The 13,557-nt window shown below is 47.9% G+C and overlaps 1 protein-coding gene across 1 annotated transcript; it reads right to left on the minus strand.

Annotated features, from left to right (window-relative positions):
* Positions 1 to 5,354: 5,354 nt before the first annotated feature.
* Positions 5,355 to 7,763, minus strand: OCSTAMP (osteoclast stimulatory transmembrane protein). Its single transcript, XM_010019789.1, has 2 exons — positions 6,720 to 7,763; positions 5,355 to 5,696 (listed from the first exon to the last, which is right to left on the minus strand). Exons 1-2 carry the CDS (start codon positions 7,761 to 7,763, stop codon positions 5,355 to 5,357), a joined length of 1,386 nt encoding a protein of 461 aa, XP_010018091.1.
* Positions 7,764 to 13,557: the final 5,794 nt, after the last annotated feature.

Genomic DNA, 13,557 nt, shown 5'->3' on the forward strand with positions numbered 1-13,557 from the left:
AGGACCCCCCAGTTCTCGGGACCCCCAGGGTTCCCAGGAGCCCCCAACCTCGGGCACTACCCGGGATCCCCCAGGACCCCCCAGGTCCCGGGATCCCCCATCCGCTTCCCGCCTGCAGCACCCGCCTGCGCCCGCCGGGTCCTAGCGCATCCCTGAGCCGAAGAGGAAGAGGAAGGAGCCCAGGCAGGGGACAGGGATAGCAGGTTGGAGACCTCGGTGGGGGAAAGCTGCAGGGGCTGAGAGTCCCCCAGCAATGAGCAGTGTGCTGGGACCCTCGACTGTGGGTGCCTTGTGTCCCCAGCTGAACCACAGCCTGCACAGCTCCCTACCGGCAAGGAGAGATGAGGATGAGGGGTCCTTCCTTCCTCATTCTCAGGAGGATGGGGCCAGGATGATACCACAGAGACTCATAGTTGTTCCTGTTTCCCTTGGGCTGGGGCAGAGGATTACCTTCCCTGCGGGACAATAAACATGAGGCAGTGACCTCTTCATGCTGCCTTCCCTGCAGCCACCCCTCTCCCAGACACACATCAGTGTCATTTCTTTGGGGAAAGGCTTACCCAGTCGGAGCTGGGAGATCCTGTATCTTACCAACAGTGAGGCTGGGATATCTAGTATTTTCCTGACGGTCCGACTAGGAGATCCAATATCTATCCAGTGGTCGGACTGGGAGATCCAGTATCAACCTGTCAGCAGTAGCCAGAATTTGCTGCCAGCTCCATGCTTGCCTCTGGCATTTCCATAGTCTGTGAGAAAAAGCATTTTCAAATTGAAAGCGCAATTTTGTTTGCAGAGGTAAAATGCTAAGGATCCCCTAACCTGTGGACTGGAGGAAAGGACAAGAGGAAAACTTGCCCTTTCATTGGGTTAGATTTCAGCTAGAGGCAGAGGTGTCCCATTAATCCCAGACACTGAGGCACATATCCAAAACGTGAAGCATCGTCCTGACGCAGAGTGGTTCAAGTCCAGCCTTTCACCAGAACATTTTTAAACCTGGGCTGTAGAAACCTGGGTGGATAAAATGCTTTTTGCCTCAGCCCAGGCAAATAATACTTTCCCCTTTTCTCTGGGAAACCTTATGCCTCCATTTAACTCCAGAAAGGATAATCCCAGTAGTGTTTCACTCACCTTTGGGTCAGTTATAAGGGACAATATTCTCTTCTTCTCTTCCCATTTGCTTTCCATAGGGGTCCACTGGCAGCCTGCACCAGGGCCAGCCTTGCAGCTCTGCCCTACAGCCCTGAGCTGGGGACAGACAACAAGTCCTGTCCCTGCCCTTGAAGACCTCCCCAGGCTGCACTTTGCTTTAACTTCCCCGTTTTCACTTTAAAATCCCTCTAGAAATAGCAGCTATTTAATGATACTACTTAGGCTGCATTCACCTGCTTGAGCTGGCACCCACCTCTTCAGGAGCCAGGCAGTGACCCCTTTAGTCATCCCGACAACCCGAATTCCCCTGCTTCTCTCTCTGTGTCATCCTGCAGCCTCTCACAAGGAGCTGGCCACCCAAGTGCTCACAGGCACAGACGTTCCAGCCCGTTACAGAAACACCCATCACCTCCCTCCACGTAAAGAGCAGTCTGATGACATCCACCACATGCTTTTTGGGAAGGGATGGCCATGCAGCCCTGTGCTGGGTTAGCAGCGCTGTGCCCAGGCTGGGTGCTCAGCAAGTTCAATGTCATCTTCAATATTGCCCTGTGCTCCTCGTGCAGCCCATCCCTCTCACTCAGCCTCGCTGGGCAGCTCATTTAGTCCTATGTAAAGAAGATACCTCTGTGGTTTCACATACTTAATAAACAAAATACTGCACAGAAGGACCAATGCAGCAGTTGGTCGCTGATGCACAAGAGTGTGAGGAAGTCAGCCTTGGGTCACAGGGCTAAATTCTTAATAAAAAGGGAGGAATTAGGCTGCTCTTCTTTGGAGCTGTAAGTAGGTGTGATGGATGTTGCCTCCCTGCGCCACTGGCTCAGTCCCTCACATCCAGCAGCTGCCTTGTAAAGCCAGAAGAATCCCAAATTAAGTCATCATTTGAGTATACCTTATTTGTGGACTGTCCCTATTAACATTTTAATAGGTACACCCTTCAGACTTTGTTCCAGTAGCTCTTGGAAGGGTTGAGCTCTTAGATACGCAGCCTGAATAGTAATAGAAACTCATTCCGCAGTAACATGCATTGGACCCATTTAATAAAATGAACCAGATTGCTGGGGATTTATGCAGCTCTGCAGAGAATAACAGCATAGGAAAGGAAGCTTTGTGCAGCTCTAGGGACACTACTTTCCCCTCACTCTTAAACCCTTACTGCTGCAAGCATTGAGTGAAGCCAAGTGAGCATGGGGCACAGTGTGTCTTTACAAACCCTATGAAAACAAACATAGTCATCCTGTGTGCCAAAGAATCCCCTTCCCTGGCTCCAGGCTGGCTGCAGGTGCCTGAAAGCAATTCAGCCATGGGAGAAGAAGCCCAAAGTGCTCCATCCCCTCCAGCCAAGCCCAGCACCCGTGGCATCACCTGTACACCCCATGGCCCCCCCCCCAGGGCTCAAGACATCACCCACAGGTTTGAGTTAGGGTTCACAACTCTTTGTGCTGCCAATAAGCTCTGCTGCCTGCTCCAGTGTGCCCAATCCAGTAGCATTTCTGCCCGGGTGAGCCAAAAGCCAGAGGAGCAGGTGGAGGTGTTGGCTTTCAGGGCAGTACAATGAAGGGGAAGCCCTGAGAGTCCTCGTCTTTCCAGTGTCTCCCACTCAGTGCAGAAACTGATGGTTGTAAGAGGAAACTGGTTTGAGTAACCAAAGCTGAGCCTTTGCCATCCCAGCAAGACATGATGCTGTGCTGGATGTGAAAAGTGACACATCTGACTTCTTCTTCCATGAGTCTCCCACTGGGTTTAGTTTCTCACATGAAAATCTGGGCTCTGGGTTAAGTGGAATAATGGCAAAGAGGCAGCTTTCAACCTCCCCTTTCTCCTCATAGCAGATGAATTGACTGTATGGTACATACCTGTATTTGATGACAACTCAAGCACCAGTACTCTCGTGTTAACACCTTTTCGTGGGCATTGATTTCTCGGTGATTTTCAAGTACATCAGCCTTCAGCATGCACATGTACTAACATCAGTGCAACTTCACCCCTAAAATAACAAGACCTGGGGCACAATCCATTGCCTCTTATGGCAGGAGAACTGAGCCCTAGATGCAGGCTGGCAACAAGGGCTCTGCTGCCCATGGTTCCCTGTCAGTGAACCTGGTGTGATAACCACCAAAAAGAACTTTGTAAAATCTCATTCTTAGTCTCTTCTGCAAAGTGGAAATGGGAGCACATCTCTACCTCATGAAGGGTTATAAAGGCTGCAACTCTGGGGCCAGAGGCAGAGCAGCAACACCTCACACTGATTATTATCCTCTTGAGCAGATGTAATTACACTAATCAAGGCTTGTCTGATGCTGAATTTTACAGTCTAGAAGTGCAAAGTTCCCAGGATTAGTCTTTAGCAGTTAAAATGCAGTGGGAGCTGAAGGAAACTCTAGAGAAGACAGGGAGAACTGCTCTGGATGAGGGTCATGTTTTCCTAAGAAATACGATTTTTGAGGCTGAAAAGGGTTTCAGGAGCTGCCTCACACACTGCTCTGCTGCCCTGGCTGGAGCTGGGCAGTGCCTGTCCAAAGGATGCAGTAGGACACTCAGGGTCGTACTTTGTCAGTCCATTTCAACCACTCCAAACCCTCATCTGAACCTGGAGGGCCTCTCTCTAAAACAAAGCCCATCCCTGTGCTTGTCCGCAGCACTTCACTGTTTCAGCCTCCTCTCCCAGTGTCCCAGTCTCCTCTGAAGGCCTCCCCCAGAAGGCAGGGAGAGGAACTGGACACGGCTTGGGTGGAGTGTTTCCAAAATGCTGCTGGTCATAAAACAACCCCAATATTTCTCAAAGATTAATGCACATCTCTTGCCCAAAATGTAAGACTTCTCAAGGAAAAACTTCTTTTAAAGATGTGCTTGTTGGAAGGCAACGTGCTGCTGGGATGGTTTCCTGGCTGAAGAGGCTCCTCTGTTCTCTTCCCAGCTATTTTAACCCCTGGGTCCAGACAATTTTGGCTACTCAGTGGGCACGTGGAAATCTTTCTGCTTTCTCCAAACAGAAGAGCACAGGGCATTTTCTAGAGAAACCCCATGACAAAGCTCCCTAGATGCTGTAGAGGCAGAAAGGTGCTTGATTAATCATCAGAACAGCAAGGAATTAAGAAACCTGGGGAGATGAATGCACCAGGGTTTTGTTAGAGGGATGCTTAAAATATATATATATAATCCAGACCTACTTTGTTTCAAGTACCTCAGAAGCTGAGAGAATTCGGTGCATCTGGCTGCAGCTGCCACTTCACTTCTGTAATTTCATCTCACTGAGATGCATTATGTCAAATAATTACCTTAATGAAGACTCTAATGGGAGAAGAGAGGAAAATAATAGAGAAGAAATGAAGCTGCAAAGTTGCTTTGTTTTTAACCTGGCACTGATCTATCTCCCCCTCCTCTGGCTCTTGCCCTTACAGAGGTGTCCGATCTGCTTCTCATGCAAAAGTAACATGTTTCAGTGATGATTCTTACATCTTGGATACAATACCACAACTTCTGAGTGTGAAACAACCTAACATGAAAAACCAGACCTTGGTTCAGGCAAGTCCAGCCCTCCATGTCCTGCTACTTCCCTGTTCCTTGCAGAGCACCAACTCAAACGTCAAGTTTCTATCTACCACTTTTGATGTCATCCAGAATGTTGGCCTAAATTCTTCTAGGTTGGAAAAGTCCAACCGTTAACCCAGCACTGCCAAGTCCACCACTAACCATGTCCCTCAGTGCCACATCTACATGTCTTTTGAACACCTCCAGTGACACTGATTCCACCATTTCCCTGGGCAGCCTGTTCCAATGCTCGACAACCCTTTCATTGAAGAAATTATTTCCAATCTAAACAACCCCTGGCACAACATGAGCCATTTCCTCTCATCCTATCATTTTTCACTTGGGAAACTGACCAACACCCAAACTGGCCTCCTTTGGCTGGTCTCATCCTCTTCTGAGGTTCTCTAACTACTTTATTTATATTTTATTTTAATTTTTTGGAACAGCTGACTCCAGACCTTCTAGATTAAAATAAAAAAGTAAATTATTGAGTCCATTTTTCTAAAATTAATTCAAAATGTGACATTTCACTTATTTTTTGGCAAACATTTTTCCCCAGATTCCAAACACTTCTCTGACTCTGGGAATTTAAATGCATAATCCCATGGCAGAAGCCTGTGTCCTGCCACTGCCACAGTTCTCAGGCATCCCCTGTGTTCCCAAAAGTATCCTTAGTTTCTCTCACAGTTTTGGTCCTCCTGGTGCTTCCTGCACAGCTTCTTGTAGAGGTGAAGCACCCGCTTCTCCTCCCAGCTCTCAAAGAAGGAGGCTACAATTGTTCTGCACAGGCGACGCGCGTAGGTTTCCAGGAATATGGTGGTGTAGAGGATGCAGAAGAGCAGCCCCATGACGATCAGCACAGAGGTGTTGGGAGGTGTTGGGGGGCTGATCCTGCAATGGGCAGAGCTGAAGATCAGGTAATGGTGGTAGCTTCTTTCAAAGTCCTGAAGTGGTGTTTCTTGGTAAGGAATGCCTGGAATTTTTGAAAGAAAGGGCACGAATCCTATTTTAGCCTGAAATAGAGAGTTAAAAGTTAAATGGGGTATGAACAAAACCCAAAAAACTGGTTACTACAAGAACATCAGCCTGGGGGGGTGTAATTACAGTTACAGCTTGTTTGGGTGTATTAAGAGAAGGACATTGGAGTGCTTATATACTTCAGGCTGAATGAGAGTAACAGCCTGATGTGTAGGTGCTAAGTACTTGGCATGGTGAGACCCAGTCCTACCTGTCATCTTTTATCTGCTGTTACAGGTATTCATTGTGTGAGATTTACAATGAAAGACACAATCCAAACAGCAGGATTAGTGGCTGCATATTTGAATATTAGAGGGGTTTTTTTCTAAGCCCTGATTATTTTACTGTAAATTCATCATAAGCAGGTATCTGCACTATGGAACCCTGGGGCTGGGGATGGAGGCAGGCTGCATAGTGGAAGAGGAAAGCTAACAAACTAAACCAGAACCAGTCTAGCTAAAGGATATTAAAATAGATAGAAACTGGGTAGGTTTCTGAAAAGGATTGCACAGGGTGACAACAAAGCCAGTGAGAAGAGCTATCTCTTTGAAGATCAGTTAGTGCAGTTTGATAAGGAGACATCCTCACAACCCAGAGGTGTATTTGGTCTGCTTCCCTATTCCTTACACCCACTCTGCGATGGGGACAATGGTGCTACAGGGTCACCCACTCCCCCACCCTGCCTAGGGAAGTGATGTAGAGATAAGAGATAAAGAGTATATCTGACTGCCCCATGCTAGTAGTGTCTTTGCAGCATGAGGCACAATTTGCTCCTCTCCTTGCTCCTGAGGGGCTGTAATTTGGAGCTACTGTTTGATGCACTGGAAGGAACAACTGAGGTTATGCCTCCACCTCCTCCCACCAAGTCTGTCACATTGCCAGTCCAGCTGGCTTCTGGGAAGGGAAGTAAGGATTGTGCAAATAAGGCCACAAAGACTACAATCTCCACTACTTCCTCACACGATGTGATACACAGCAGGGTCCCAGTACAGGGAAGGACAAGGGACCTCAGCACTTACACTGTATTTGATGCTAAGAGCAACAGGCACCACAGAGAACTGAGATGCCTTTCTCACTGCAGTGTCTCCAATGCTGAATGCGAAGTGGTCCATGGCCACGACCACCAGCATCAGCATCAGGGCCACAGTGAGGAGCACGGCTTGCACAAGGCACAGCATCACTTCTTCCCGGGACAGTTTCAAGCCTGTTGGTCGAATGAGGGTTTTGGATGAGCTCACCAGCAGATGAGCTGCTTTTCTGTCCACAGCTAAATGTTCCAGCTTCTTGGTGATGTAAAAATTGTCAAAGTGGAGGTTGGTGAGATAATTTTTCAAATAGCAGGCGGACTCAAAACAGAGATAGAGCATGGAGAAGCCAGCAACCACCTTGTTGCCTACTCGTACAGCATCTTTGACCAGTAACTCAACAGCCAAAAAGTCCCTCCCAATTTTCTCACCAGCAAGATGCATTTTTTGGTAAATCAAGGAGCTGTTCTTAAGCAATGAAAACTGAAAATGTCCATTCATAGGCTTATAGATATTAATGGAATGAACTGTTTCTTGGATTGCATCCCCAAACTCCGAGGTAACTGTCTCTAGCAGAGCAGTTGAGTTCAAAAGACTCTCAGAGGAATTCTTGCAGATGCACTTAATAACTTGCAATATGGTCTTAATGTTGCTTATGATGTTGGGTGTTATGTTAACCACTACTATCATAACGCAGGTTGACAAGAGAAGCTTCCGGCCTTGTTTGGTACCTAACGTAGGCATGATGATGCTGAAGACACAACGTGCAGGATGCACCAAAAAAAGGGTCAGGAGAAGGAGCAGACTGAAGGAGATGGCCATTGCAATGGAGAGATGCCAGGAGTACTCCAGGGAAGCAAACATCCAGTTATAAAAGAGGCCTCCTATCACTGCTGTAATGCAGGAACACTGCAGAAACAAGGTCCACACCTCTCTGCCATTTGCTGGGACAGGCTTGGAGTAAACTGACCATAGGTCTGCCACAGTCCTGCGCACCCTTGGGAACAGAAAGTCTTCACAGTAGACACGGGCTCTCATGCTGCAAAATGAACAAGACTGGGTCTCAGCAGAGGAAGAATGGAAACACATTATTAGGGGCTTTTTCAAGATGATCACACACGGACCTTTACAATTTCCTTCTTCAGGTGCCTCTGGTCTCAATCTATTTCTCTGCTAACCTGAGTAGCTGGGATAGAGATATTCCCTCAAAGCATGCAGGACAGGGGAGTTCAAAGTATTTCTTGGTACACCGAGCACAACGTAGCTGCTCCTCCTCTAATGAAAGCACAGGAAATCATTGTATTATTTTATAAAAATCATAATAAAGTCATTCAGAGAGGTCAGCTCACTGCCAGTTGTGCAGAATGGCTTTAGTTGTTATTTAGAGGAAGCAGAAGGCTTCTGGCTGCTGTGGAAATCATTCAACCAGCTCTGTAATTACAAGGTATTCAATGGATAAGAGGCAGTTGAGTGGCAGTTTCTGATTTCCATGTCTCTTAAAAGGAGACCAAGCCAAAATCTTCAGGTTTACTGGTGACAAATACAGAACTGATCAGAGAGAACAGTTTCACACTGAAGCTCCAGTGCCAGAGGAAATCTCCAAGGATACTAATTTGGTCACTGCAGACAGGATGAAATGTCCCATAAAGCTATTTAAATGTCTAATGAAAACAAGCGTTTGGGAAGAAATATCATTTCTCAGGCCTCACATCTGGAGTGATTCTCCAGAGACCAGAAAACCTGGGGGGAGAATGAGTCTCTCTCCAGGATTAAACCCAGCCAGGCAATCCCTGTCTCCCCCTGCCTGACAGCAGCCTCAGTTATCCTTTGGGGGACAATTTTGACTAGCAAAGGAGGCTTTTCATGGAAAAAGGCCATTCAACAGCTATCGAGACAGAGGGAAGGAGATGGATTAAAGCAGTCACTACATACCCAGTGGCAGAGACGTGCCCCAGTCTTGCTTGAAAACTCTCCATGCTCCAGTGTCTTATTGCTCTGGGAAAGGATCCTGCATGCAGACCCTGGGAGATGTGAGATGGGAAACCAAAGCAACTGGCACAAGAGCCAAGGCTCCGAAAAAACCAAATGATGATTTAAAGCAACTCAGATCAGCAATGTTGGCAAATCCTGAAGTGAGCGGGCAAAGCTGGTGTGTGAAACCCAGGGAATAACTCCACTCCAGGACAGAGCTGGGATGCACAACACTGCTTGGGCTTTACACCTCTTCTGGTCTTACTCTTGTTGCAGGAAAGCTTGTTTTCATGACACGTAGCTGAGAAAAATGAGTCAGTGACACATGGGCTGGTGAAGATGGAACAAGGGTCACATGGACTGTGAGGTGTCACCACCCCTTATGGGGAAATCAGCTGTCTCATCCCAGCTAACTTCTCCTCCCACTGCCCACCACTGAGCAGCAAGGTTAGGACTTCTCTCAGGGAGAAGGGGAGCTTTTCCTCTTTCAGACATCAGCCATGGCACAAAGGGCATTGTGAGAACCAGCAAACCATGTGCTGATACTCGTTCATCTGTTCTGGCAGGCTGCTGCTCCCTGCTGAATCCATGCACTCATATGCCAGGTTCATAAGCTGTTTAAAGGCTCATCTCATCTTCCTAGCAGAGGAAGATGAAGCTTCAAACTTGAACCTTTCCCAGTTCCCTGCAGCCAGCAAATCCACTGCAGAGAAAACCCTGCCACAGCCAGGATTCCCAGACTGCTGAAAAGCTCGAGGCCAGGACATGTGGTCCCCATCGGACTAACTCACCTGACCCCTGGGATGTGCAGGGCACAGAGCTCCAGCCACCAAACCTGCTTGCCAGGAAGCGAGGACCAGCCTGTGGTGTCTGCTCCTTAGTTATGCTTCCAGAGAAGAGGCTTCTGTCTTCTCTTATCAGTTGGCAAACAAGCAGCGTGTACAACCACTGCCTTCCCCTCGCAGGGAGCTTGGGGGTTACAGGAGCCTTCCCCGCCTCCCACCACAGCTGCCCCTTTGCCAGATGCTCTCGCACTAAGCCACGACTTGTAGGCAAAGGTGACTGAGCTCACCCAGCCACTGCCGAGACCATTCCTTGCAGGATCCTCTGTCCCAGGCCAAGCCCTCCTGCAGGCTGGGAACCGCCAGGCCCACGGGATGTTCTCATGCTCCCCTGGGCAGGAAAAGGCAAAGGGCGGGAGGTCAGCCCTGTCCTGGCCACCCCTGGGGACAGAGCACGTGGGGCTGTGCTGTCCAGTGAGCAGTGGGAGAGCAGCACCTTCCCCAGGGGACATGGCCAGACCCACGGCTACAGCAGCCGTTGGATGTGCAATGATGAGCACAAGGAAGCAGAGCAAACCTCCACCCGCCTCCTCAGCCATTCCTGCAGGTACCAGACAAGGTCCTTCCTACACTTGCTGCTCCACTCAACAACTCTGCTTTGTAGTTATTCTTATTTTTCTTGTGTGGCTGGTAGAGCAAAGCTTTTCTCCTCGTGCCCAATGAGAAACCCTGACTGGCTCCAGCTGGGAAGAGGCACCAGCCAGGCGGGCATGAAAGAAAGTGCTATTTGTTTGGAGCATCCATAGCAATTGCTTGTCCAGGCCATGAATTAGGTCTTAAATCAATGTGCAGACTGTAAAGCACCTCCCCAAAATGCCCACAGCTGTATCCTGCAAAGCTCATCAGATTCTGCTTCTAAGACTAAACTTCTTTCTCATGGTTCTTCAGACATAACTGACATTGGCATCAGCCCCTGGGACCCCATCCAGGCTAAGAAGGTAGCTTTCTGGGGCAGAAAAAAAAAAAGAGAAAAAGGAAAAAAGTTAGCAATACACTATAAAGAAGCCCACAACATTGTGATGGGTGTTTTCTGAATGTGCTGCATCATCTGGCAAATGGGAGCTGAAGTCTGTGAGGAAATTGTTTGACCAGTAGCAGCACCAAGAAGTGTTTATATGCAAAGTCAACCCTAGGTTTTTCCTCTGGCTCAACTCAAAATTGATCTCTGCAGGCTGGACCACAGCGGAGGGAGGCTAAATCTAGGATATCTCCTACTTTATACCCCAAAATGATAACCTGCAATTGAGATAGAACATCAATGCCCAACTTTCCCCAGGACTCAACGAACAAGTTTCCTTTGCCATAAAAAACATGAGCAGTGTGTGTGATTACAGAGAGAAAAGAAGAGACGCAAGAACGGTGGGCAAAGGCTTGGAAGCAGGACACGGGCCGGACCGCGCATCTCAGCAAAGCAACTGTGACATCTTGTGGTCACATTCTGCTAAAGTACCTCAAGGTCTGTGCTCCTTCAGCTCAGAAACTGAACTCTGAGGAAGTGAAGGAGAAACGGGAGGCTGGAGAGCCGGCGTTGGGCTGTATCCCCAGGGATGCTCCGAGGTGTCTTTTCCCACACTGTGTCACTGAGGATCTTGTGGCTCAGCTCCCAGGTGCTATAAAGGGACTTTGCTTCCTTGACAAGCTCCAGTCTCTATAGAGCTTAAGCTCTAACAATTTCTAGCATCCCTGATTTAAACTTTTTAACGCTATAGTAGGAAATAAAGAAGAGAACCACATGTCTGCAACTAGCTCAATGTAACTATAAGAAGACAACAGAGCGTTTAATTTGTGTCATAGCCAGGAAGCACAGCCTGGCTTTGCTCTGATTAGGGATGGTGACTGAGCTTATACCCACCAGGACAGAGATTTCAAACCCGTTTCTGCTTTGCAGACTGCAGTGCTCAGCGTGGGTCTCAAGGCAGCAAGAGTCTCTTGCCAAGACACCATCAAGTTCAACCTGTAGTGACAGCGTAACCTGAGGGTGACGATGATGGGAAGGGGTGCAACGTAAAGGAGCAGCTGAATCACAGGTAGAATGTGGGGTACATGAACTATAGAGCCTAAGGAAATAAAGATGATGAATGGAGGGCTAGATATAGGATGATTTAAGGCTGAAGATATTTCCTCACGGCAATATCATCAGCACCTGGTGATCACATGATTCTGCCAAACCAAGAAATTAAGGATGTGGGAAAGATTAACCCATCAGTAGTGATTTTTCCTTGTTAAGATCACATGCAAACAAACAACTTATGATGATACAGAGCCAGGTCATGTCTTATTAGGTTTCTACTATACAAGTATAGAAGAATCCCAGCAATATCTTTTCAGTGACTGATGGGGGATAAATGTGATAAGGGAATTTAGGCTATCTAGGCTGCAGCAGCTGAATTTCCTCTATCATGCCAGGCTTTCTTTTGTTTCAGGAATCTTTCCCTTTCTCTCCTGAACTCCCAACATCGCTGCTGGGTGCAAATTGGCTGAGCACAGCCCAGAAACACTCACCACAGCAAAGACCCACATAGCAGCTCTTCTGTGTGAACAGCTTGTAAAGCAACTCGAATGCTTCTGGGATAAAAGATACTACAAAATGCTTTCCTACTGTAAATAAACCAGAACGATTTTCCTCCGAGTGTCTCAGGAGAACATGTGGATGTCGATCTAGGGTTGGATGGGGAACATCAAAAGAGCAAAGCAGAGATATTCTGGATGTTGAATTTCAATGTGTGAGTGGCATTTCCTGTTAATTAAAATTCACAAGCAGGCTGCTAATGTGAATGGCTTTTGTGCTGGTTGCTGGATTTTTACATTCCTAGAGAAAATGGTGCATAGGCGGGCAAAGTTCCTTTAAAAATAACACAGCTGAAGTTATAGAAGGTTAGTACAGAACTTGAAATGCCCTTTCCTGGGAATTTTCATATCTCTACTCACATCACAGACCCTTCAAGAATAACGGGGATGACTTACCATTAAAAGCAGCTTCGGGCAAATTTTAGCACTAGCAGAAGCAAATGGAATCAGAAGTTATTCCTGCAGGTTCAGCCCCTTGAACCCCAGAAATACTAAATCTTTAAATCTCTGTTTGAAATAAAGATTTATAAATCAAGCAGGCCACCCCAGTCCTGCTCTCACAGATGCCTGGATATGGAAAAGCAGAACTGGGTAATGCTGTTGTCTAAATGCCTTAAACCAGCTCCTCTGGGGAACCCTGGGAAACACAGAGGCTGCTGATAGAGCTGGCAGAAGCCAGGTCTTTGACTGAAGAAGAGGTGCTCTCACACCTTTCCTAGGTCTGCCAAGGCCTTGTTATTTGACCTTGGGTAAGTCACTGGTCCCCTCTCTGCCTCAGTTTCTCATGTCAACACAGAGATAATACACCTTCCCTGGCTGCACTTGTGAAATACCTTCTGATCTCTAGACAGGCAGTGCCACAGACATACCAGGAAGCTAGGAGTGATTTCTGGAGACTTCCACACAAACTTTGTGGTCTCAGTTCTGCTTTCATACCCAAGTAGAACTGCCCTGGATCCATCTAGGATGCACCAAGGCAGAACTGATACCTGTAAGCAAACTTGCAACCCTCACATTTGCAGCAGAGATCAATTGGATGCTACCCTATGAGCCTCAAAATCAGACAACCCAAAGGCCCTCTCTGCCTGTCCTCCATTCTGCAGCCTGTTCCCTGGCCCCAGGACAGAAGGACAGGACAGCTGGGAAAGTGAGCTGCAGGGAGCAATTTTCCCTTCCCCATTCAGCCCATCTTCACCAAAGCATGACAAGGAGCATCGATGCAGACCAACAGTGCCCAAACCCAGCACGCAGCCAGCATGGAGCTGACCTGGGTAAGTGGGACAGTGAGACAGAGCATCCCCAGCAAAGATGGCTGCTGGGGTTGCACCTCTTCAGCAGAACAGCCCTGGGATGTAGTGCAAGAAGCTTTCCCATTGCTCCACCACTTTAACAGGGCTCTGTTTTGCTCAGATGAGGCCGGAGACCTCATCGCCCTCCTGCTCCTCCTGGGA

Source organism: Nestor notabilis, unplaced genomic scaffold (assembly GCF_000696875.1).
Source record: "Nestor notabilis isolate BGI_N333 unplaced genomic scaffold, ASM69687v1 scaffold34198, whole genome shotgun sequence".
Lineage (NCBI taxonomy): Eukaryota > Metazoa > Chordata > Aves > Psittaciformes > Psittacidae > Nestor > Nestor notabilis.

What these genes read in the sequence shown, in the direction of transcription:
- OCSTAMP (XM_010019789.1), bottom strand. Translation starts at nt 7,763, where the DNA reads ATGAGAGCCCGTGTCTACTGTGAAGACTTTCTGTTCCCAAGGGTGCGC. An exon ending in CTCTTAGCATCAAATACAGT is followed by an intron (nt 5,697 to 6,719) that starts GTAAGTGCTGAG and finishes TCTCTATTTCAG; the next exon opens with GCTAAAATAGGATTCGTGCC.